Here is a 25,215-nt window from a genome sequence, read left to right on the forward strand (position 1 = left end):
CACGGGGCATTGTACACACGGGGCATTGTACACACAGGACATTGTACATACGGGGCATTGTACACACGGGACATTGTACACACGGGACATTGTACACACGGGGCATTGTACACACGGGGCATTGTACACACGGGGCATTGTACACACGGGACATTGTACACACGGGGCATTGTACACACAGGACATTGTACACACACAATCATTCGATACACATGGAATCATTACACACAATCATTCGATACGAGATTAATACAGAAAAGGATGCAATAGGTAAGTCGAGATGGGGGCAGTACCGTGAGAGAATGTGCTGACACAAACTACTGATGGCGGCAGTGAGAGAATGTGCTGACACAAACTACTGATGGCGGCAGTGCCGTGAGAGAATGTGCTGACACAAACTACTGATGGCGGCAGTGCCGTGAGAGAATGTGCTGACACAAACTACTGATGGCGGCAGTGCCGTGAGAGAATGTGCTGACACAAACTACTGATGGCGGCAGTGAGAGAATGTGCTGACACAAACTACTGATGGCGGCAGTGAGAGAATGTGCTGACACAAACTACTGATGGCGGCAGTGAGAGAATGTGCTGACACAAACTACTGATGGCGGCAGTGCCGTGAGAGAATGTGCTGACACAAACTACTGATGGCGGCAGTGAGAGAATGTGCTGACACAAACTACTGATGGCGGCAGTGCCGTGAGAGAATGTGCTGACACAAACTACTGATGGCGGCAGTGCCGTGAGAGAATGTGCTGACACAAACTACTGATGGCGGCAGTGAGAGAATGTGCTGACACAAACTACTGATGGCGGCAGTACCGTGAGAGAATGTGCTGACACAAACTACTGATGGCGGCAGTGAGAGAATGTGCTGACACAAACTACTGATGGCGGCAGTACCGTGAGAGAATGTGCTGACACAAACTACTGATGGCGGCAGTGCCGTGAGAGAATGTGCTGACACAAACTACTGATGGCGGCAGTGCCGTGAGAGAATGTGCTGACACAAACTACTGATGGCGGCAGTGAGAGAATGTGCTGACACAAACTACTGATGGCGGCAGTACCGAGAGAGAATGTGCTGACACAAACTACTGATGGCGGCAGTGAGAGAATGTGCTGACACAAACTACTGATGGCGGCAGTGAGAGAATGTGCTGACACAAACTACTGATGGCGGCAGTGAGAGAATGTGCTGACACAAACTACTGATGGCGGCAGTACCGTGAGAGAATGTGCTGACACAAACTACTGATGGCGGCAGTGCCGTGAGAGAATGTGCTGACACAAACTACTGATGGCGGCAGTGCCGTGAGAGAATGTGCTGACACAAACTACTGATGGCGGCAGTGCCGTGAGAGAATGTGCTGACACAAACTACTGATGGCGGCAGTGAGAGAATGTGCTGACACAAACTACTGATGGCGGCAGTACCGAGAGAGAATGTGCTGACACAAACTACTGATGGCGGCAGTGAGAGAATGTGCTGACACAAACTACTGATGGCGGCAGTGAGAGAATGTGCTGACACAAACTACTGATGGCGGCAGTGAGAGAATGTGCTGACACAAACTACTGATGGCGGCAGTACCGTGAGAGAATGTGCTGACACAAACTACTGATGGCGGCAGTGCCGTGAGAGAATGTGCTGACACAAACTACTGATGGCGGCAGTGCCGTGAGAGAATGTGCTGACACAAACTACTGATGGCGGCAGTACCGTGAGAGAATGTGCTGACACAAACTACTGATGGCGGCCGTGAGAGAATGTGCTGACACAAACTACTGATGGCGGCAGTGCCGTGAGAGAATGTGCTGACACAAACTACTGATGGCGGCAGTGTCGTGAGAGAATGTGCTGACACAAACTACTGATGGCGGCAGTGAGAGAATGTGCTGACACAAACTACTGATGGCGGCAGTGAGAGAATGTGCTGACACAAACTACTGATGGCGGCAGTACCGTGAGAGAATGTGCTGACACAAACTACTGATGGCGGCAGTGCCGTGAGAGAATGTGCTGACACAAACTACTGATGGCGGCAGTGCCGTGAGAGAATGTGCTGACACAAACTACTGATGGCGGCAGTGCCGTGAGAGAATGTGCTGACACAAACTACTGATGGCGGCAGTGAGAGAATGTGCTGACACAAACTACTGATGGCGGCAGTACCGTGAGAGAATGTGCTGACACAAACTACTGATGGCGGCAGTGAGAGAATGTGCTGACACAAACTACTGATGGCGGCAGTGAGAGAATGTGCTGACACAAACTACTGATGGCGGCAGTGCCGTGAGAGAATGTGCTGACACAAACTACTGATGGCGGCAGTGCCGTGAGAGAATGTGCTGACACAAACTACTGATGGCGGCAGTGAGAGAATGTGCTGACACAAACTACTGATGGCGGCAGCACCGTGAGAGAATGTGCTGACACAAACTACTGATGGCGGCAGTGCCGTGAGAGAATGTGCTGACACAAACTACTGATGGCGGCAGTGCCGTGAGAGAATGTGCTGACACAAACTACTGATGGCGGCAGTGAGAGAATGTGCTGACACAAACTACTGATGGCGGCAGTGCCGGTAGAGAATGTGCTGACACAAACTACTGATGGCGGCAGTGCCGTGAGAGAATGTGCTGACACAAACTACTGATGGCGGCAGTGAGAGAATGTGCTGACACAAACTACTGATGGCGGCAGTGCCGTGAGAGAATGTGCTGACACAAACTACTGATGGCGGCAGTGCCGTGAGAGAATGTGCTGACACAAACTACTGATGGCGGCAGTGAGAGAATGTGCTGACACAAACTACTGATGGCGGCAGTACCGTGAGAGAATGTGCTGACACAAACTACTGATGGCGGCAGTGAGAGAATGTGCTGACACAAACTACTGATGGCGGCAGTGCCGTGAGAGAATGTGCTGACACAAACTACTGATGGCGGCAGTACCGAGAGAGAATGTGCTGACACAAACTACTGATGGCGGCAGTGCCGTGAGAGAATGTGCTGACACAAACTACTGATGGCGGCAGTGAGAGAATGTGCTGACACAAACTACTGATGGCGGCAGTGCCGTGAGAGAATGTGCTGACACAAACTACTGATGGCGGCAGTGCCGTGAGAGAATGTGCTCAGACAAACTACTGATGGCGGCAGTACCGTGAGAGAATGTGCTGACACAAACTACTGATGGCGGCAGTGAGAGAATGTGCTGACACAAACTACTGATGGCGGCAGTACCGTGAGAGAATGTGCTGACACAAACTACTGATGGCGGCAGTGAGAGAATGTGCTGACACAAACTACTGATGGCGGCAGTGCCGTGAGAGAATGTGCTGACACAAACTACTGATGGCGGCAGTGAGAGAATGTGCTGACACAAACTACTGATGGCGGCAGTGCCGTGAGAGAATGTGCTGACACAAACTACTGATGGCGGCAGTACCGAGAGAGAATGTGCTGACACAAACTACTGATGGCGGCAGTGCCGTGAGAGAATGTGCTGACACAAACTACTGATGGCGGCAGTGAGAGAATGTGCTGACACAAACTACTGATGGCGGCAGTACCGTGAGAGAATGTGCTGACACAAACTACTGATGGCGGCAGTGCCGTGAGAGAATGTGCTCAGACAAACTACTGATGGCGGCAGTACCGTGAGAGAATGTGCTGACACAAACTACTGATGGCGGCAGTGAGAGAATGTGCTGACACAAACTACTGATGGCGGCAGTGAGAGAATGTGCTGACACAAACTACTGATGGCGGCAGTGCCGTGAGAGAATGTGCTGACACAAACTACTGATGGCGGCAGTGAGAGAATGTGCTGACACAAACTACTGATGGCGGCAGTGCCGTGAGAGAATGTGCTGACACAAACTACTGATGGCGGCAGTGCCGTGAGAGAATGTGCTGACACAAACTACTGATGGCGGCAGTGCCGTGAGAGAATGTGCTGACACAAACTACTGATGGCGGCAGTGCCGTGAGAGAATGTGCTGACACAAACTACTGATGGCGGCAGTGAGAGAATGTGCTGACACAAACTACTGATGGCGGCAGTGAGAGAATGTGCTGACACAAACTACTGATGGCGGCAGTGAGAGAATGTGCTGACACAAACTACTGATGGCGGCAGTGCCGTGAGAGAATGTGCTGACACAAACTACTGATGGCGGCAGTGCCGTGAGAGAATGTGCTGACACAAACTACTGATGGCGGCAGTGAGAGAATGTGCTGACACAAACTACTGATGGCGGCAGTGAGAGAATGTGCTGACACAAACTACTGATGGCGGCAGTGAGAGAATGTGCTGACACAAACTACTGATGGCGGCAGTGAGAGAATGTGCTGACACAAACTACTGATGGCGGCAGTACCGTGAGAGAATGTGCTGACACAAACTACTGATGGCGGCAGTGAGAGAATGTGCTGACACAAACTACTGATGGCGGCAGTGCCGTGAGAGAATGTGCTGACACAAACTACTGATGGCGGCAGTGCCGTGAGAGAATGTGCTCAGACAAACTACTGATGGCGGCAGTACCGTGAGAGAATGTGCTGACACAAACTACTGATGGCGGCAGTGCCGTGAGAGAATGTGCTGACACAAACTACTGATGGCGGCAGTGAGAGAATGTGCTGACACAAACTACTGATGGCGGCAGTACCGTGAGAGAATGTGCTGACACAAACTACTGATGGCGGCAGTGAGAGAATGTGCTGACACAAACTACTGATGGCGGCAGTGAGAGAATGTGCTGACACAAACTACTGATGGCGGCAGTGAGAGAATGTGCTGACACAAACTACTGATGGCGGCAGTGCCGTGAGAGAATGTGCTGACACAAACTACTGATGGCGGCAGTGCCGTGAGAGAATGAAGTGAAATCAAAGCTTGTAACACAAACGCCCAATACATCTGGAATGGCACATTCAGTAGATGGGCCATAGAAATAAGTTTCAGAGAAAACACATATAGGCGGGAATTTATTAGAAGAAGCTGCTTTCTGTTATTGGAAATCGACCAAAACTTAAAAGACAACTTTTAGTGTCTACTTCTTGCATTTGAAACTTTGTCCATCTTACATCCTAAGTCAAACGGTGATCAGCATTAGGGAAACAGAAAGAAGAGTATAATACTATTTGATTTCAGGACATCAAAAACCACTCAAAAAAAAAAACAACTACTAATAGAAAGTTATACTAGTGCATGAAATTTAGTCCGCCTAACTAAAACGGTACTCAAGCTATCGTTCACACAGACAAAATTGCAAAACAAAGTAAAAATAAGATACATCATACTGAGAACGTTTGTTAAAAGAGGCGCAACAGTACAAGATTATCTGTATATATATATATATATATATATATATATATATATATATATATATATATATATATATATATATATATATACTTATAAATGTATGTGTGTGTGTACACTATTGAAATGTACATATTGTTGTAAAACTGGTCAGCGTTGAGAGAAGGAACTAAAGAGATGTATTGCGTGATTGCTCTAGTATGCGGCCAGACACGCCTGACCATGGCTTGATAAAGTGCTGGGCGAGGCTAGATCCACATGTCAGCTGTCACACTGCATACATTCAAATAGCCTGCAATGTATGACACTCCGCCTAATGTAAGCCACAAAGTAGCACGCACAAAAAACATTGCTAGCACCAGCAACGATACGACTGTCGGGCTCTAGCAAGTGGTGGCTTGAAATACACAGAACATTCTCGTGTCTCGTACTCTAACAATCATTCAGTTTAGAAAACACTTTCAGATAAGGGATGTGGATGAGATGTACACACATCATGTACATATTATAGAGTTAGTTGTTAGTTGGCTGATATGTACACCACACCCTACCACATGTATCACCAGTACACCCTACCACATGTATCACCAGTACACCCTACCACATGTATCACCAGTACACCCTACCACATGTATCACCAGTACACCCTACCACATGTATCACCAGTACACCCTACCACATGTATCACCAGTACACCCTACCACATGTATCACCAGTACACCCTAACTCATGTATCACCATTACACCCTACCACATGTATCACCAGTACACCCTACCACATGTATCACCAGTACACCCTACCACATGTATCACCAGTACACCCTACCACATGTATCACCAGTACACCCTAACGCATGTATCACCATTACACCCTACCGCATGTATCACCAGTACACACTACCGCATGTATCACCATTACACCCTACCACATGTATCACCAGTACACCCTACCACATGTATCACCAGTACACCCTAACGCATGTATCACCAGTACACCCTACCGCATGTATCACCAGTACACCCTACCACATGTATCACCAGTACACCCTACCACATTTTCACCAGTACACCCTACCACATGTATCACCAGTACACCCTACCACATGTATCACCATTACACCCTAATGCATGTATCACCATTACGCCCTACCGCATGTATCATCAGTACACCATACCACATGTATCACCATTACACCCTACCGCATGTATCACCAGTACACCCTACCACATGTATCACCAGTACACCCTACCACATGTATCACCAGTACACCCTACCACATTTTCACCAGTACACCCTACCACATGTATCACCAGTACACCCTACCACATGTATCACCAGTACACCCTACCACATGTATCACCAGTACACCCTACCGCATGTATCACCAGTACACCCTACCACATGTATCACCAGTACACCCTACCACATGTATCACCAGTACACCCTACCACATGTATCACCAGTACACCCTACCACATGTATCACCAGTACACTTCACTTGGTATCTCGAAAATATATTGGTGGACGTGTACACTCACGCACATATAGTAATGTTGGGTGGACGTGTACACACATGCACATATAGTAATTTTGGGTGGATGTGTACACACATGCACATATAGTAATGTTGGGTGGACGTGTACACACATGCACATATAGTAATGCTCGGTAGACGTGTACACACATGCACATATAGTAATGTTGGGTGGACGTGTACACACATGCACATATAGTAATGTTGGGTGGACGTGTACACACATGCACATATAGTAATGTTGGGTGGACGTGTACACACATGCACATATAGTAATGCTAGGTAGACGTGTACACTCACGCACATATAGTAATGTTGGGTGGACGTGTACACACATGCACATATAGTAATTTTGGGTGGATGTGTACACACATGCACATATAGTAATGTTGGGTGGACGTGTACACACATGCACATATAGTAATGCTCGGTAGACGTGTACACACATGCACATATAGTAATGTTGGGTGGACGTGTACACACATGCACATATAGTAATGTTGGGTGGACGTGTACACACATGCACATATAGTAATGTTGGGTGGATGTGTACACACATGCACATATAGTAATGTTGGGTGGACGTGTACACACATGCACATATAGTAATGTTGGGTGGATGTGTACACACATGCACATATAGTAATGTTGGGTGGACGTGTACACACATGCACATATAGTAATGTTGGGTGGACGTGTACACACATGCACATATAGTAATGTTGGGTGGATGTGTACACACATGCACATATAGTAATGTTGGGTGGATGTGTACACACATGCACATATAGTAATGTTGGGTGGACGTGTACACACATGCACATATAGTAATGCTCGGTAGACGTGTACACACATGCACATATAGTAATGTTGGGTGGACGTGTACACACATGCACATATAGTAATGTTGGGTGGACGTGTACACTCACGCACATATAGTAATGTTGGGCGGACGTGTACACACATGCACATATAGTAATGTTGGGTGGATGTGTACACACATGCACATATAGTAATGTTGGGTGGACGTGTACACACATGCACATATAGTAATGCTCGGTAGACGTGTACACACATGCACATATAGTAATGTTGGGCGGACGTGTACACACATGCACATATAGTAATGTTGGGTGGACGTGTACACACATGCACATATAGTAATGTTGGGTGGACGTGTACACACATGCACATATAGTAATGTTGGGTGGACGTGTACACACATGCACATATAGTAATGTTGGGTGGACGTGTACACACATGCACATATAGTAATGTTGGGTGGATGTGTACACACATGCACATATAGTAATGTTGGGTGGACGTGTACACACATGCACATATAGTAATGTTGGGTGGACGTGTACACACATGCACATATAGTAATGTTGGGTGGACGTGTACACACATGCACATATAGTAATGTTGGGCGGACGTGTACACACATGCACATATAGTAATGTTGGGTGGACGTGTACACACATGCACATATAGTAATGTTGGGTGGACGTGTACACTCACGCACATATAGTAATGTTGGGCGGACGTGTACACACATGCACATATAGTAATGTTGGGTGGATGTGTACACACATGCACATATAGTAATGTTGGGTGGACGTGTACACACATGCACATATAGTAATGTTGGGTGGACGTGTACACACATGCACATATAGTAATGTTGGGTGGACGTGTACACACATGCACATATAGTAATGTTGGGTGGACGTGTACACACATGCACATATAGTAATGTTGGGTGGATGTGTACACACATGCACATATAGTAATGTTGGGTGGACGTGTACACACATGCACATATAGTAATGCTCGGTAGACGTGTACACACATGCACATATAGTAATGTTGGCAATTATTTAAACACATCCGTGCGTCGTAAAAACGACCCCCGTCCATTTTGGCTGCAGACAAAACGGTTCCTGACATTACGACTCCCGTCACTTTAGTTTAGCTACCGACAAAAGGGCCCCGGTCAATGTGGTTTACGCGGAGACTAAGTCTCCCGACGAAACGGCTCACTGAATAACACACGTGCCAGTGGGAGCCCCTCATATCACACGTGCCAGTGGGAGCCCCTCATATCACACGTGCCAGTGGGAGCCCTTCATATCACACGTGCCAGTGGGAGCCTTTCATATCACACGTGTCAGTGGGAGCCCTTCATATCACACGTGCCAGTGGGAGCCTTTCATATCACACGTGCCAGTGGGAGCCCTTCATATCACACGTGCCAGTGGGAGCCCTTCATATCACACGTGTCAGTGGGAGCCCTTCATATCACACGTGCCAGTGGGAGCCTTTCATATCACACGTGCCAGTGGGAGCCCTTCATATCACACGTGCCAGTGGGAGCCCTTCATATCACACGTGTCAGTGGGAGCCCTTCATATCACACGTGCCAATGGGAGCCCTTCATATCACACGTGCCAGTGGGAGCCCTTCATATTGGCAATAAAGACGAGACTATCAACAGCATATTGGCAATAAAGACGAGACTATCAACAGCATATTGGCAATAAAGACGAGACTATCAACAGCATATTGGCAATAAAGACGAGACTATCAACAGCATATTGGCAATAAAGACGAGACTATCAACAGCATATTGGCAATAAAGACGAGACTATCAACAGCAAGTTGACCAGACAGCTTAATTGTGCCCCGATCAATGCAATCGGCTAGGATACAATTAGTTCTACTACGGCAGGCGCTATTGATTCGACCTAATGATAATGCGCTGCCAATGCAAGTAGACCAAAGTAACGCCTGCGGCAAGACAGACAGGGTTCACTGCAACACCCCAGACAGACAGGGTTCACTGCAACACCCCAGACAGACAGGGTTCACTGCAACACCCCAGACAGACAGGGTTCACTGCAACACCCCAGACAGACAGGGTTCACTGCAACACCCCAGACAGACAGGGTTCACTGCAACACCCCAGACAGACAGGGTTCACTGCAACACCCCAGACAGACAGGGTTCACTGCAACACCCCAGACAGACAGGGTTCACTGACAGATTCTCTGATACCATAGACAGACAGGCGGGGTTCTTTGAGACCTAGACAGACAGGCGGGGTTCAGAGAGACCTAGACAGACAGACGGGGTTCAGTGAGACCTAGACAGACAGACGGGGTTCAGAGAGACCTAGACAGACAGGCGGGGTTTAGAGAGACCTAGACAGACAGACGGGGATCAGTGAGACCTAGACAGACAGACGGGGTTCAGAGAGACCTAGACAGACAGGCGGGGTTCAGTGAGACCTAAACAGACAGGCGGGGTTCAGTGAGACCTAGACAGACAGACGGGGTTCAGTGAGACCTAGACAGACAGACGGGGTTCAGTGAGACCTAGACAGACAGACGGGGTTCAGAGATACATAGACAGACAGGCGGGGTTCAGTGAGACCTAGACAGACAGGCGGGGTTCAGTGAGACCTAGACAGACAGGCGGGGTTCAGTGAGACCTAGACAGACAGACGGGGTTCAGTGAGACAGACTGACGCCTGGATGGGTCAAAAGTGAAGTGACCACTGGTCCAAGAAGGAAATATTACCATTTCATAGAACGCCTTTGTAGTTCTAGTCAGCCACAAACGACAAAGTATAAATAAGCTTATTCCGTCCAGAAAAAATGGCAGTATTATAACAATGTGTAGGCAAAACATTCACTGTTCAGTACTGCAACAAGATGGCTAACGTGTACCATTCGAAGACAGGTACAGAGTACACGTTTTCGGACTACCCGACGTGTTCTTTGTCATTTAACCAGGAGACTCAAACATGCCTTTTGTGTGTTGACTGGACCCTATAGGCCTAATCCCTCCCATCTTGTGTGTGGACTGGACCCTATAGGCCTAATCCCTCCCATCTTGTGTGTGGACTGGACCCTATAGGCCTAATCCCTCCCATCTTGTGTGTGGACTGGACCCTATAGGCCTAATCCCTCCCATCTTGTGTGTGGACTGGACCCTATAGGCCTAATCCCTCCCATCTTGTGTGTTGACTGGACCCTATAGGCCTAATCCCTCCCATCTTGTGTGTTGACTGGACCCTATAGGCCTAATCCCTCCCATCTTGTGTGTTGACTGGACCCTATAGGCCTAATCCCTCCCATCTTGTGTGTTGACTGGACCCTATAGGCCTAATCCCTCCCATCTTGTGTGTTGACTGGACCCTATAGGCCTAATCCCTCCCATCTTGTGTGTTGACTGGACCCTATAGGCCTAATCCCTCCCATCTTGTGTGTTGACTGGACCCTTTAGGCCTAATCCCTCCCATCTTGTGTGTTGACTGGACCCTATAGGCCTAATCCCTCCCATCTTGTGTGTTGACTGGACCCTATAGGCTGTACCCACCAGAGTTGTTTCACACGACACACAACTGGCTGTACCCAACAGAGTTGTTTCACACGACACACAACTGGCTGTACCCACCAGAGTTGTTTCACACGACACACAACTGGCTGTACCCACCAGAGTTGTTTCACACGACACACAACTGGCTGTACCCACCAGAGTTGTTTCACACGACATACAACTGGCTGTACCCACCAGAGTTGTTTCACACGACACACAACTGGCTGTACCCACCAGAGTTGTTTCACACGACATACAACTGGCTGTACCCACCAGAGTTGTTTCACACGACACACAACTGGCTGTACCCACCAGAGTTGTTTCACAGGACACACAACTGGCTGTACCCACCAGAGTTGTTTCACACGACACACAACTGGCTGTACCCACCAGAGTTGTTTCACACGACACACAACTGGCTGTACCCACCAGAGTTGTTTCACACGACATACAACTGGCTGTACCCACCAGAGGGGCCAACTAAGTAGATTGAATGAAAGGGTTTATGTCGACTCTGTAGATTGATACCGTATTTAGAGGCATCCTGCTGCATTGAATGAAAGGGTTTATGTCGACTCTATAGGTTGATACCGTATTTAGAGGCATCCTGCTGCATTGAATGAAAGGGTTTATGTCGACTCTATAGGTTGATACCGTATTTAGAGGCATCCTGCTGCATTGAATGAAAGGGTTTATGTCGACTCTGTAGATTGATACCGTATTTAGAGGCATCCTGCTGCATTGAATGAAAGGGTTTATGTCGACTCTGTAGATTGATACCGTATTTAGAGGCATCCTGCTGCATTGAATGAAAGGGTTTATGTCGACTCTATAGGTTGATACCGTATTTAGAGGCATCCTGCTGCATTGAATGAAAGGGTTTATGTCGACTCTGTAGATTGATACCGTATTTAGAGGCATCCTGCTGCATTGAATGAAAGGGTTTATGTCGACTCTATAGGTTGATACCGTATTTAGAGGCATCCTGCTGCATTGAATGAAAGGGTTTATGTCGACTCTATAGGTTGATACCGTATTTAGAGGCATCCTGCTGCATTGAATGAAAGGGTTTATGTCGACTCTGTAGATTGATACCGTATTTAGAGGCATCCTGCTGCATTGAATGAAAGGGTTTATGTCGACTCTGTAGATTGATACCGTATTTAGAGGCATCCTGCTGCATTGAATGAAAGGGTTTATGTCGACTCTGTAGATTGATACCGTATTTAGAGGCATCCTGCTGCATTGAATGAAAGGGTTTATGTCGACTCTGAAGATTGATACCGTGTTTAGAGGCATCCTGCTGCATTGAATGAAAGGGTTTATGTCGACTCTGTAGATTGATACCGTATTTAGAGGCATCCTGCTGCATTGAATGAAAGGGTTTATGTCGACTCAATAGGTTGATACCGTATTTAGAGGCATCCTGCTGCATTGAATGAAAGGGTTTATGTCGACTCTATAGGTTGATACTGTATTTAGAGGCAACCTGCTGCATTGAATGAAAGGGTTTATGTCGACTCTATAGGTTGATACCGTATTTAGAGGCATCCTGCTGCATTGAATGAAAGGGTTTATGTCGACTCTATAGGTTGATACCGTATTTAGAGGCATCCTGCTGCATTGAATGAAAGGGTTTATGTCGACTCTGTAGATTGATACCGTATTTAGAGGCATCCTGCTGCATTGAATGAAAGGGTTTATGTCGACTCTATAGGTTGATACCGTATTTAGAGGCATCCTGCTGCATTGAATGAAAGGGTTTATGTCGACTCTATAGGTTGATACCGTATTTAGAGGCATCCTGCTGCATTGAATGAAAGGGTTTATGTCGACTCTGTAGATTGATACCGTATTTAGAGGCATCCTGCTGCATTGAATGAAAGGGTTTATGTCGACTCTATATGTTGATACCGTATTTAGAGGCATCCTGCTGCATTGAATGAAAGGGTTTATGTCGACTCTATAGGTTGATACCGTATTTAGAGGCATCCTGCTGCATTGAATGAAAGGGTTTATGTCGACTCTGTAGATTGATACCGTATTTAGAGGCATCCTGCTGCATTGAATGAAAGGGTTTATGTCGACTCTATAGGTTGATACCGTATTTAGAGGCATCCTGCTGCATTGAATGAAAGGGTTTATGTCGACTCTATAGGTTGATACCGTATTTAGAGGCAACCTGCTGCATTGAATGAAAGGGTTTATGTCGACTCTATAGGTTGATACCGTATTTAGAGGCATCCTGCTGCATTGAATGAAAGGGTTTATGTCGACTCTATAGGTTGATACCGTATTTAGAGGCATCCTGCTGCATTGAATGAAAGGGTTTATGTCGACTCTGTAGATTGATACCGTATTTAGAGGCATCCTGCTGCATTGAATGAAAGGGTTTATGTCGACTCTGTAGATTGATACCGTATTTAGAGGCATCCTGCTGCATTGAATGAAAGGGTTTATGTCGACTCTGTAGATTGATACCGTATTTAGAGGCATCCTGCTGCATTGAATGAAAGGGTTTATGTCGACTCTGAAGATTGATACCGTGTTTAGAGGCATCCTGCTGCATTGAATGAAAGGGTTTATGTCGACTCTGTAGATTGATACCGTATTTAGAGGCATCCTGCTGCATTGAATGAAAGGGTTTATGTCGACTCAATAGGTTGATACCGTATTTAGAGGCATCCTGCTGCATTGAATGAAAGGGTTTATGTCGACTCTATAGGTTGATACTGTATTTAGAGGCAACCTGCTGCATTGAATGAAAGGGTTTATGTCGACTCTATAGGTTGATACCGTATTTAGAGGCATCCTGCTGCATTGAATGAAAGGGTTTATGTCGACTCTGTAGATTGATACCGTATTTAGAGGCATCCTGCTGCATTGAATGAAAGGGTTTATGTCGACTCAATAGGTTGATACCGTATTTAGAGGCATCCTGCTGCATTGAATGAAAGGGTTTATGTCGACTCTATAGGTTGATACTGTATTTAGAGGCAACCTGCTGCATTGAATGAAAGGGTTTATGTCGACTCTATAGGTTGATACCGTATTTAGAGGCATCCTGCTGCATTGAATGAAAGGGTTTATGTCGACTCTATAGGTTGATACCGTATTTAGAGGCATCCTGCTGCATTGAATGAAAGGGTTTATGTCGACTCTGTAGATTGATACCGTATTTAGAGGCATCCTGCTGCATTGAATGAAAGGGTTTATGTCGACTCTATAGGTTGATACCGTATTTAGAGGCATCCTGCTGCATTGAATGAAAGGGTTTATGTCGACTCTATAGGTTGATACCGTATTTAGAGGCATCCTGCTGCATTGAATGAAAGGGTTTATGTCGACTCTGTAGATTGATACCGTATTTAGAGGCATCCTGCTGCATTGAATGAAAGGGTTTATGTCGACTCTATAGGTTGATACCGTATTTAGAGGCATCCTGCTGCATTGAATGAAAGGGTTTATGTCGACTCTGTAGATTGATACCGTATTTAGAGGCATCCTGCTGCATTGAATGAAAGGGTTTATGTCGACTCTGTAGATTGATACCGTATTTAGAGGCATCCTGCTGCATTGAATGAAAGGGTTTTTGTCGACTCTGTAGATTGATACCGTATTTAGAGGCATCCTGCTGCATTGAATGAAAGGGTTTATGTCGACTCTGTAGATTGATACCGTATTTAGAGGTATTCTGCTGCATTGAATGAAAGGGTTTATGTCGACTCTGTAGATTGATACCGTATTTAGAGGCATCCTGCTGCATTGAATGAAAGGGTTTATGTCGACTCTATAGGTTGATACCGTATTTAGAGGCATCCTGCTGCATTGAATGAAAGGGTTTATGTCGACTCTGTAGATTGATACCGTATTTAGAGGCATCCTGCTGCATTGAATGAAAGGGTTTATGTCGACTCAATAGGTTGATACCGTATTTAGAGGCATCCTGCTGCATTGAATGAAAGGGTTTATGTCGACTCTATAGGTTGATACTGTATTTAGAGGCAACCTGCTGCATTGAATGAAAGGGTTTATGTCGACTCTATAGGTTGATACCGTATTTAGAGGCATCCTGCTGCATTGAATGAAAGGGTTTATGTCGACTCTATAGGTTGATACCGTATTTAGAGGCATCCTGCTGCATTGAATGAAAGGGTTTATGTCGACTCTGTAGATTGATACCGTATTTAGAGGCATCCTGCTGCATTGAATGAAAGGGTTTATGTCGACTCTGTAGATTGATACCGTATTTAGAGGCATCCTGCTGCATTGAATGAAAGGGTTTATGTCGACTCTGTAGATTGATACCGTATTTAGAGGCATCCTGCTGCATTGAATGAAAGGGTTTATGTCGACTCTGTAGATTGATACCGTATTTAGAGGTATTCTGCTGCATTGAATGAAAGGGTTTATGTCGACTCTGTAGATTGATACCGTATTTAGAGGCATCCTGCTGCATTGAATGAAAGGGTTTATGTCGACTCTATAGGTTGATACCGTATTTAGAGGCATCCTGCTGCATTGAATGAAAGGGTTTATGTCGACTCTGTAGATTGATACCGTATTTAGAGGCATCCTGCTGCATTGAATGAAAGGGTTTATGTCGACTCTATAGGTTGATACCGTATTTAGAGGCATCCTGCTGCATTGAATGAAAGGGTTTATGTCGACTCTATAGGTTGATACCGTATTTAGAGGCAACCTGCTGCATTGAATGAAAGGGTTTATGTCGACTCTATAGGTTGATACCGTATTTAGAGGCATCCTGCTGCATTGAATGAAAGGGTTTATGTCGACTCTATAGGTTGATACCGTATTTAGAGGCATCCTGCTGCATTGAATGAAAGGGTTTATGTCGACTCTGTAGATTGATACCGTATTTAGAGGCATCCTGCTGCATTGAATGAAAGGGTTTATGTCGACTCTGTAGATTGATACCGTATTTAGAGGCATCCTGCTGCATTGAATGAAAGGGTTTATGTCGACTCTGTAGATTGATACCGTATTTAGAGGCATCCTGCTGCATTGAATGAAAGGGTTTATGTCGACTCTATATGTTGATACCGTGTTTAGAGGCATCCTGCTGCATTGAATGAAAGGGTTTATGTCGACTCTGTAGATTGATACCGTATTTAGAGGCATCCTGCTGCATTGAATGAAAGGGTTTATGTCGACTCAATAGGTTGATACCGTATTTAGAGGCATCCTGCTGCATTGAATGAAAGGGTTTATGTCGACTCTATAGGTTGATACTGTATTTAGAGGCAACCTGCTGCATTGAATGAAAGGGTTTATGTCGACTCTATAGGTTGATACCGTATTTAGAGGCATCCTGCTGCATTGAATGAAAGGGTTTATGTCGACTCTGTAGATTGATACCGTATTTAGAGGCATCCTGCTGCATTGAATGAAAGGGTTTATGTCGACTCTGTAGATTGATACCGTATTTAGAGGCATCCTGCTGCATTGAATGAAAGGGTTTATGTCGACTCTGTAGATTGATACCGTATTTAGAGGCATCCTGCTGCATTGAATGAAAGGGTTTATGTCGACTCTATAGGTTGATACCGTATTTAGAGGCATCCTGCTGCATTGAATGAAAGGGTTTATGTCGACTCTGTAGATTGATACCGTATTTAGAGGCATCCTGCTGCATTGAATGAAAGGGTTTATGTCGACTCTGTAGATTGATACCGTATTTAGAGGCATCCTGCTGCATTGAATGAAAGGGTTTATGTCGACTCTGAAGATTGATACCGTGTTTAGAGGCATCATGCTGCATTGAATGAAAGGGTTTATGTCGACTCTGTAGATTGATACCGTATTTAGAGGCATCCTGCTGCATTGAATGAAAGGGTTTATGTCGACTCTATAGGTTGATACCGTATTTAGAGGCATCCTGCTGCATTGAATGAAAGGGTTTATGTCGACTCTGTAGATTGATACCGTATTTAGAGGCATCCTGCTGCATTGAATGAAAGGGTTTATGTCGACTCTGTAGATTGATACCGTATTTAGAGGCATCCTGCTGCATTGAATGAAAGGGTTTATGTCGACTCTGTAGATTGATACCGTATTTAGAGGCATCCTGCTGCATTGAATGAAAGGGTTTATGTCGACTCTGTAGATTGATACCGTATTTAGAGGTATTCTGCTGCATTGAATGAAAGGGTTTATGTCGACTCTGTAGATTGATACCGTATTTAGAGGCATCCTGCTGCATTGAATGAAAGGGTTTATGTCGACTCTGTAGGTTGATACCGTATTTAGAGGCATCCTGCTGCATTGAATGAAAGGGTTTATGTCGACTCTGTAGATTGATACCGTATTTAGAGGCATCCTGCTGCATTGAATGAAAGGGTTTATGTCGACTCTATAGGTTGATACCGTATTTAGAGGCATCCTGCTGCATTGAATGAAAGGGTTTATGTCGACTCTATAGGTTGATACCGTATTTAGAGGCATCCTGCTGCATTGAATGAAAGGGTTTATGTCGACTCTGTAGATTGATACCGTATTTAGAGGCATCCTGCTGCATTGAATGAAAGGGTTTATGTCGACTCTATAGGTTGATACCGTATTTAGAGGCATCCTGCTGCATTGAATGAAAGGGTTTATGTCGACTCTGTAGATTGATACCGTATTTAGAGGCATCCTGCTGCATTGAATGAAAGGGTTTATGTCGACTCTATAGGTTGATACCGTATTTAGAGGCATCCTGCTGCATTGAATGAAAGGGTTTATGTCGACTCTGTAGATTGATACCGTATTTAGAGGCATCCTGCTGCATTGAATGAAAGGGTTTATGTCGACTCTATAGGTTGATACCGTATTTAGAGGCATCCTGCTGCATTGAATGAAAGGGTTTATGTCGACTCTGTAGATTGATACCGTATTTAGAGGCATCCTGCTGCATTGAATGAAAGGGTTTATGTCGACTCTGTAGATTGATACCGTATTTAGAGGCATCCTGCTGCATTGAATGAAAGGGTTTATGTCGACTCTGTAGATTGATACCGTATTTAGAGGCATCCTGCTGCATTGAATGAAAGGGTTTATGTCGACTCTGTAGATTGATACCGTGTTTAGAGGCATCCTGCTGCATTGAATGAAAGGGTTTATGTCGACTCTGTAGATTGATACCGTATTTAGAGGCATCCTGCTGCATTGAATGAAAGGGTTTATGCTTAGACACAAGGTATCCATCGAAAACTACATTTGTGTTCAGCACTACTTGCTTTCATAAAGGTGGAGGCTGACATAGGTAGCATCCAAACTACCCATTAGTATCAGACTTTAATCGATGTCTATCTCAGACTTTAATCGATGTCTGTCTTACCACAGACTCTAATCGATGTCTGTCTCACCACAGTTGAATCGATGTCTGTGGTCAACCAACTGACCGTGTTAGTCAAATGATGACCGCAGACCTTAATGTTTAAAGAAGATTGTGTCATTACATCATGTAAGAAAAGGGTATCCGTGTCAGCATTGAGCTTGAAGTATATGCTTCTATATTTAGTTTCTGTACATTTGTGCCATGGTTTAAACTTAAAGTATATACCTTAAAGTATATTTACATTTATGGGAGACAAAACATATTTTGTAGAATAAATAATAAACAGCTATTTTATATAAAATAAAATGTGAAGACCTAATTAAATATTAAACAGCACTGTACTAAAGAGAGCCACGTATTTCTGTTACTTTTGATATCTACCGCTCCCACTACCGCTAAAACCTGCTTATGTACCGGGGGTAAGGGCGTCCCAGTCTCTAGATATTCACGGGCCCCCATGTGTTGCGCCACTGGTCACAGAGACACATAAGGTGTTGCCGAACATTCGAGACGTCCACTGCTTGTTTAGGTTCTCTTCATGTTTTGTGGTTAACATCGGTTAACCTAGTCACACGATTACACGGGGAACTAGGCCCGTCCACTGCTTGTTTAGGTTCTCTTCATGTTTTGTGGTTAACATCGGTTAACCTAGTCACACGATTACACGGGGAACTAGGCCCGTCCACTGCTTGTTTAGGTTCTCTTCATGTTTTGTGGTTAACATCGGTTAACCTAGTCACACGATTACACGGGGAACTAGGCCCGTCCACTGCTTGATTAGGTTCTCTTCATGTTTTGTGGTTGACATCGGTTAACCTAGTCACACGATTACACGGGGAACTAGGCCCGTCCACTGCTTGATTAGGTTCTCTTCATGTTTTGTGGTTAACATCGGTTAACCTAGTCACACGATTACACGGGGAACTAGGCCCGTCCACTGCTTGATTAGGTTCTCTTCATGTTTTGTGGTTAACATCGGTTAACCTAGTCACACGATTACACGGGGAACTAGGCCCGTCCACTGCTTGATTAGGTTCTCTTCATGTTTTGTGGTTAACATCGGTTAACCTAGTCACACGATTACACGGGGAACTAGGCGACAGGAAAATAATAATCATTAAAAAAGTTTTAAAAAACCCACGTTTTCTGATTGAACTAAAAAGTAGAAAATAAATACTATACATACAATAATGCAAGCGATCACTCTACTATAAGCTATCAAAAACGTGGGTCGCCGAAGTAAAAGTTATATTACTATTGATTAGATAATACTATTGACTTTTATTAGGGAGCTTGTAGAGAGTCAACAGTATTAGAAACTGTAAGAAAATCACGGCGCCCCACGTTTTTGATAGCTTATAGTAGAGTGATCGCTTGCATTATTGTATGTATAGTATTTATTTTCTACTTTTTAGTTCAATCAGAAAACGTGGGTTTTTTAAAACTTTTTTAATGATTATTATTTTCTACTTTTTAGTCTTTGTCTGTTTGTTTGCATTAAAATCTTGCTATCGATTTTATCTTTTCACTTTTTTTTTGGGTAAACGAAGACAACTCGTAAAAAGACAACTCGTAAAAAGACAACTCGTAAAAAGACAACTCGTAAAAAGACAACTCGTAAAAAACATGTTGTTTGAATACGTTACTGACTAGAACACATAGATTTGAACCCGTGTCGAGTGGGATAGCAATCGTGTGCCCAACCACTCGACCATATCGTCTCCCCCAAACTGGCCTACCTCCTGTAAGTTTAAACTCGGTTCAAGCTAAATTCTCTGCCCCTAAGCCTGTGGCGACATGTGATCGTTCGCTTCACTGCGCGCGAGGTACGCGTCGCTGGTTTTTTTTCTAATGGCTAGCAGAGGATAATTATATATATAGATTATATAGCGGTCTAAAATGCTCAATACAATGTTTCCATTGATCAATTTAGTAATAATAACAATTGAATATTCAATGGTCATCCAAAAGAAAGCTTCCCTGAAAATTTCAGCGCGCTAGCTAACTGGGAAGTGCCAGAAATTTCGATCGCAAGATTTGATTGGAAAGACAAACAAACACACAAACAGAGAAAGCAAGTTAAAGAAAACGTGGGAAAATATTGTGACATCTGGTGAGAAGCAGTTAGTCAGCATTGGGGAGGTCAACTCAGGCTAGTCTCGTCTTGGTTAGGTCAACTCAGGCTAGCCTCGTCTTGGTTAGGTCAACTCAGGTTAGTCTCGTCTTGGTTAGGTGAGCATAGATCAGATTCGCCACATTATGGATAAATAACTAGCCTCGATCTGATTTAGTAAAGATGAATTTAAAAAAAAAAACGTTCAAAGTTCATCATTCAATCCAACGCTAGGCTCTCAAGTTGTACATGCGTTCAAATCACGAAATGCGGTCTGAGCCAAGGACATGACATCAATAAGCAGATAAATAGCACTTGGGCCAGAGGAAAAGTCAATACACGGCATTATATTGACAGCTCTAAGACATGCAGCGGTGGATCTCACACTGTCACAAGCAACCTACAACTTTCTAACTACACAAACTGACATGACACTGTCACAATGTTACAGCTCAGGCAACCTTACAACTTTCTAACTACACAAACTGACATGACACTGTCACAATGTTACAGCTCAGGCAACCTTACAACTTTCTAAATACACAAACTGACATGACACTGTCACAATGTTACAGCTCAGGCAACCCTACAACTTTCTAACTACACAAACTGACATGACACTGTCACAATGTTACAGCTCAGGCAACCCTACAACTTTCTAACTACACAAACTGACATGACACTGTCACAATGTTACAGCTCAGGCAACCTTACAACTTTCTAACTACACAAACTGACATGACACTGTCACAATACCAAGGGAAAGCTTAGGTTGTCTTTATAACTATCTAATTACACAAACTAAATGACACAGTGTGAGTAACATTCAATAAATGTAGGCCATGTGTGCCAGGGCTATAAATAGAGTATTATATTACATCTACCATACTTCATCAATTTCAAACAATATGTTACTCTATACATATTATTTCAAGAAGGAATAAAACAAAAATATAACCATTTTATAGTTCAATTATAAAATGATATCAAATGGTCTTTTATTAACAGGTATAACATACTGACACTTCTCTGCCTCACCAACTGCAGTCACTATTGACAAATGTTTTTTTACTCAAGTTTTATGTCTTAATGTAGCCACTTATTCCCAGTATTGGAGGAGAGCTATCAATTGTACACAGACCAGCCCCCCAAAACACACACACTCATATATATACTAGCTGCATACCCGAGCTCTGCAACAGTAAATCTTTTTTAAATGTACCAACTTGGGAACAGAACAAAACAAAACACAAATACAACACAAAAGAAAACACAAACACAACACAAACACAATGCAAACACAAACGCAACACACAAACGACAACACTCATCAATTTGCATTCACATTTTGCTAATTCTATTATTGCAACACTAATTCCTTCTCGGATGTTTGTAGATTTTGCATTCATATTTTTGTTTAAATTAGCGTGAGTTGAATTTAGTTTTATTAAATTACATCCCTTGGAAAATGACAAAACAGTTTAATTAATTCGTTTTTTCGACCATATTATTAAAATGTATCCACTTTTTCTAGGAATCTAAACGAAAATGATATTTGAAATTGATCCGCTTAATATGTTTTTGCAATGTGCGTGTATTTAATATTTTCTTTACATTATGCGAAAAAGTAAAAACAGTGGCAACTATAAAATAAATTTAAGTCGTTATATAAACAAAGCCTACTGTATCACTTATAATAAGACAATGTGATGCACTGAAAATTGAAAAGCACTGCATGGTGCAATGTTTACATTTATGGTTCCAAAATCTATAGCCTTTAACGTTTTAACTAACAATGTCAATAATAAACAAACAGAACAGCTGGAACCATGATTTATCTTTTAAAATGGACATGGTATTGGTATCATGAAAATTATGCCTTGTATGCCCAGAATCGACAAAGCAGAACATTTTACTGGGGCCGGTCAAATCTGATTAGATCTACCTAGAGATCTAACGAAAGAAAAAAATATAGGCCAAAATTATCCATGCAAGTAAAATTTCAGGACATTTTACAAAATTTCAGGAGAAATGTTAAAATTCCAGGAGAAATTCAGGAGTTTTCTGGATTTTTAAAATTCAAGGAGAATTCCAGGACATTCTGAAATTTCAGGAGGCCGCGGGAACCCTGTATAGTACACTATATTTGTAATATTGTAATGTTGATATAGATTATAGGCCTACTATCCTTGTCATTTATAATACATTTTTGAAGTTTGTATCATTTTCTGGTTTGAACAATGAGTCTTAGTGCGTGTTGAAAGTGATTGTTGTCGGTACTAGACCAGAGTTTCCTCCAGGCATCTCTTAGCCCCCCCGAAAATTTTTTACCGCCCCCCCCCCCCCCCCCCCCGAACGAAATGAAATTTATATAATTTATATAGAAAATATATACTTTTAACAGTGTCCGCCCCCCCGAAGAAAGTTTACCGCCCCCCCGAGAATTTCAAGTGCCCCCCCGGAGAAAAAAGTCTGGAAGAAACACTGTACTAGACCAATTTACAATAACTTTTATAGTGTTCAATTTGTATTCACTATTAGTACATTTTTTGTATAGGCCTACAAGTTATGTTTCATAATAAGCCCACTTCAAGTATGGCGCCAATGCTGTCCCTTTACACTTTTCAGCTGTGTTATTAGGTTTTAAAGAATGTTTAATTGAATAATTAGCTAGGGTTCACAGTAGGAGCTAACTAGCTTGGTCAATGTAAAATGCAATGGTGGGCTATAGGACATGTTTTATTATGTGAAAAACATAACTGAACTGAAAATGTAGGCTATTAATTAAATCAACCTAATATCCTTGTCTAATCATGTCTATGTCAGAGATCATTTTTGCTTACCAGCTAGATTTTATCTAGACGGCATGATATTCTACAATAGTATTATTACATTCATAAAGGCCTCTATACCCCTAGTACAATTAAATTAGTAAATAATTAATTAGGGCCTATTAATTATGGGCCTAAAATCTAAATCAAGAGTAACGGTTAAGACTTACCAGTAGTTCTTCATGCAATTCTGCAAGAGTTGGTCTTGCCTTAAGATTACCACCAGTTGCAGAAAAAATATTTCTATAATGATCAACACAAGGCAGAGCTTCAATTGTATTCATAACACAATTTGTTTTAGTATATTCTAAAGATCCTCGGCTTCTCATAGAATCACCACTGATTGAAAAAGTTGCACAAGGTGATTCTGGACAATTATTTAAATCAACTCGTCCATCTTGACTTGAAGTACTATTGCTTGTGTCGATGTTAGGTAGGACTACTGATTTTTTTTTATGATCAGGTGATTTTTTTCTATTTGAGCCAAGTGGATCATTCGTATCTACCAAGTTTTCTCTGGCTTCGTCATCTTTTGAATCCACTCTAGCTACTTGGAAGCGGGATCCACTTTTCTTCATTTCTTCTGTATTTAATTCCATGCTGAATGAAAATTATTTGTAACGTATGTTTACTAGGTATTCATTTACAGTAATAACTAGCACTAGTAATTTATAAAAACAACTCCAAATTTAATCTAAAGAACAGATATGCTGTTATCAGTTGAACATACGAATTAATGATAGATCTAGAATCTAGATGTCACAACATCGTACAGACACAAGAAATGCTGGTCATAGACAAATAATTCATTGATTTTTATTTATATGCCAGGTACGAGTACCAGCTTAATATTATGTCTATTTTGTTTTTACCCAATGTATTAAGATAATACAAAAAAAGCAAATCACTCTTTAAATTTACATAGCGAAAATTGCAGATCTATTAATGAAATACATGTAAAACTCTACTACTGTTTTCAATTTTTTTTTTAAATAATAAGATTAAATTCCATCTAGTTTAAGTTATAAATATCAAGTGACGTACAGGCAATTAATGCACGCAAATTAAAAAGAGTAGTCTCCCATTTATTTACATTTAGATTTATTTAATTTATGACTTGACCGAAAAAAAAATTAACAAGAAGTTCATAATCTAGATCTAAATCATAGACAATACCATCTAGAATCTCCTGTATTGTCATAAAGAATGGAGAAAGATTCTAGAAATACGGTTTAATTAATTAAGTATAGTAGCCTTTTTCAATAATAATATGAACCAATCATGATTATTATAAATTTATTAGGCCAATATTCAATATAAATATAATGATATGATAGGCGTCACTATAGTATAATACTTATATTATACTTAACGTAACTATAGCCTAACTATCATAAGTAATATTATTAGTATAGAATATATCTAGCTAGCTAGGGTCTATACACTAGCATTGACTCTGCATGATATAATTATTAGTATTAAAATTTTTAAATTAAGCTTAAAAATTACATTGTTTTTCATCGTAAAAGTATCTTAGATTTAGATTCTTAGTAAATCCTTACTTTCAGACATGACAGTCACATTCCAGATAGTTCATGAAGAGATTTTTATATTGTCTATCACCTTTGCCTTTCTATCACAGAATAGGAAGAGGTCAATTACATAATTGGTGGTTCTGT

The 25,215-nt window shown here is 42.8% G+C and overlaps 1 protein-coding gene across 1 annotated transcript in view; it reads right to left on the reverse strand.

Moving 5' to 3' along the window:
* Positions 1-24,356, reverse strand: part of LOC131955973 (solute carrier family 12 member 3) — a 72,790-nt gene extending 48,434 nt beyond the window's left edge. Inside the window, exon 1 of the mRNA XM_059320312.1 lies at positions 23,707-24,356. Within this exon, the coding sequence (XP_059176295.1) occupies positions 23,707-24,135 (429 nt within the window). The 5' untranslated portion in view covers positions 24,136-24,356. The remainder of the gene's footprint in view (positions 1-23,706) is intronic.
* Between the last annotated feature and the right edge of the window lie 859 nt (positions 24,357-25,215).

Source organism: Physella acuta, unplaced genomic scaffold (assembly GCF_028476545.2).
Source record: "Physella acuta isolate Inbredline_101_S28 unplaced genomic scaffold, ASM2847654v3 ptg000079l, whole genome shotgun sequence".
Classification (NCBI taxonomy): domain Eukaryota; kingdom Metazoa; phylum Mollusca; class Gastropoda; family Physidae; genus Physella; species Physella acuta.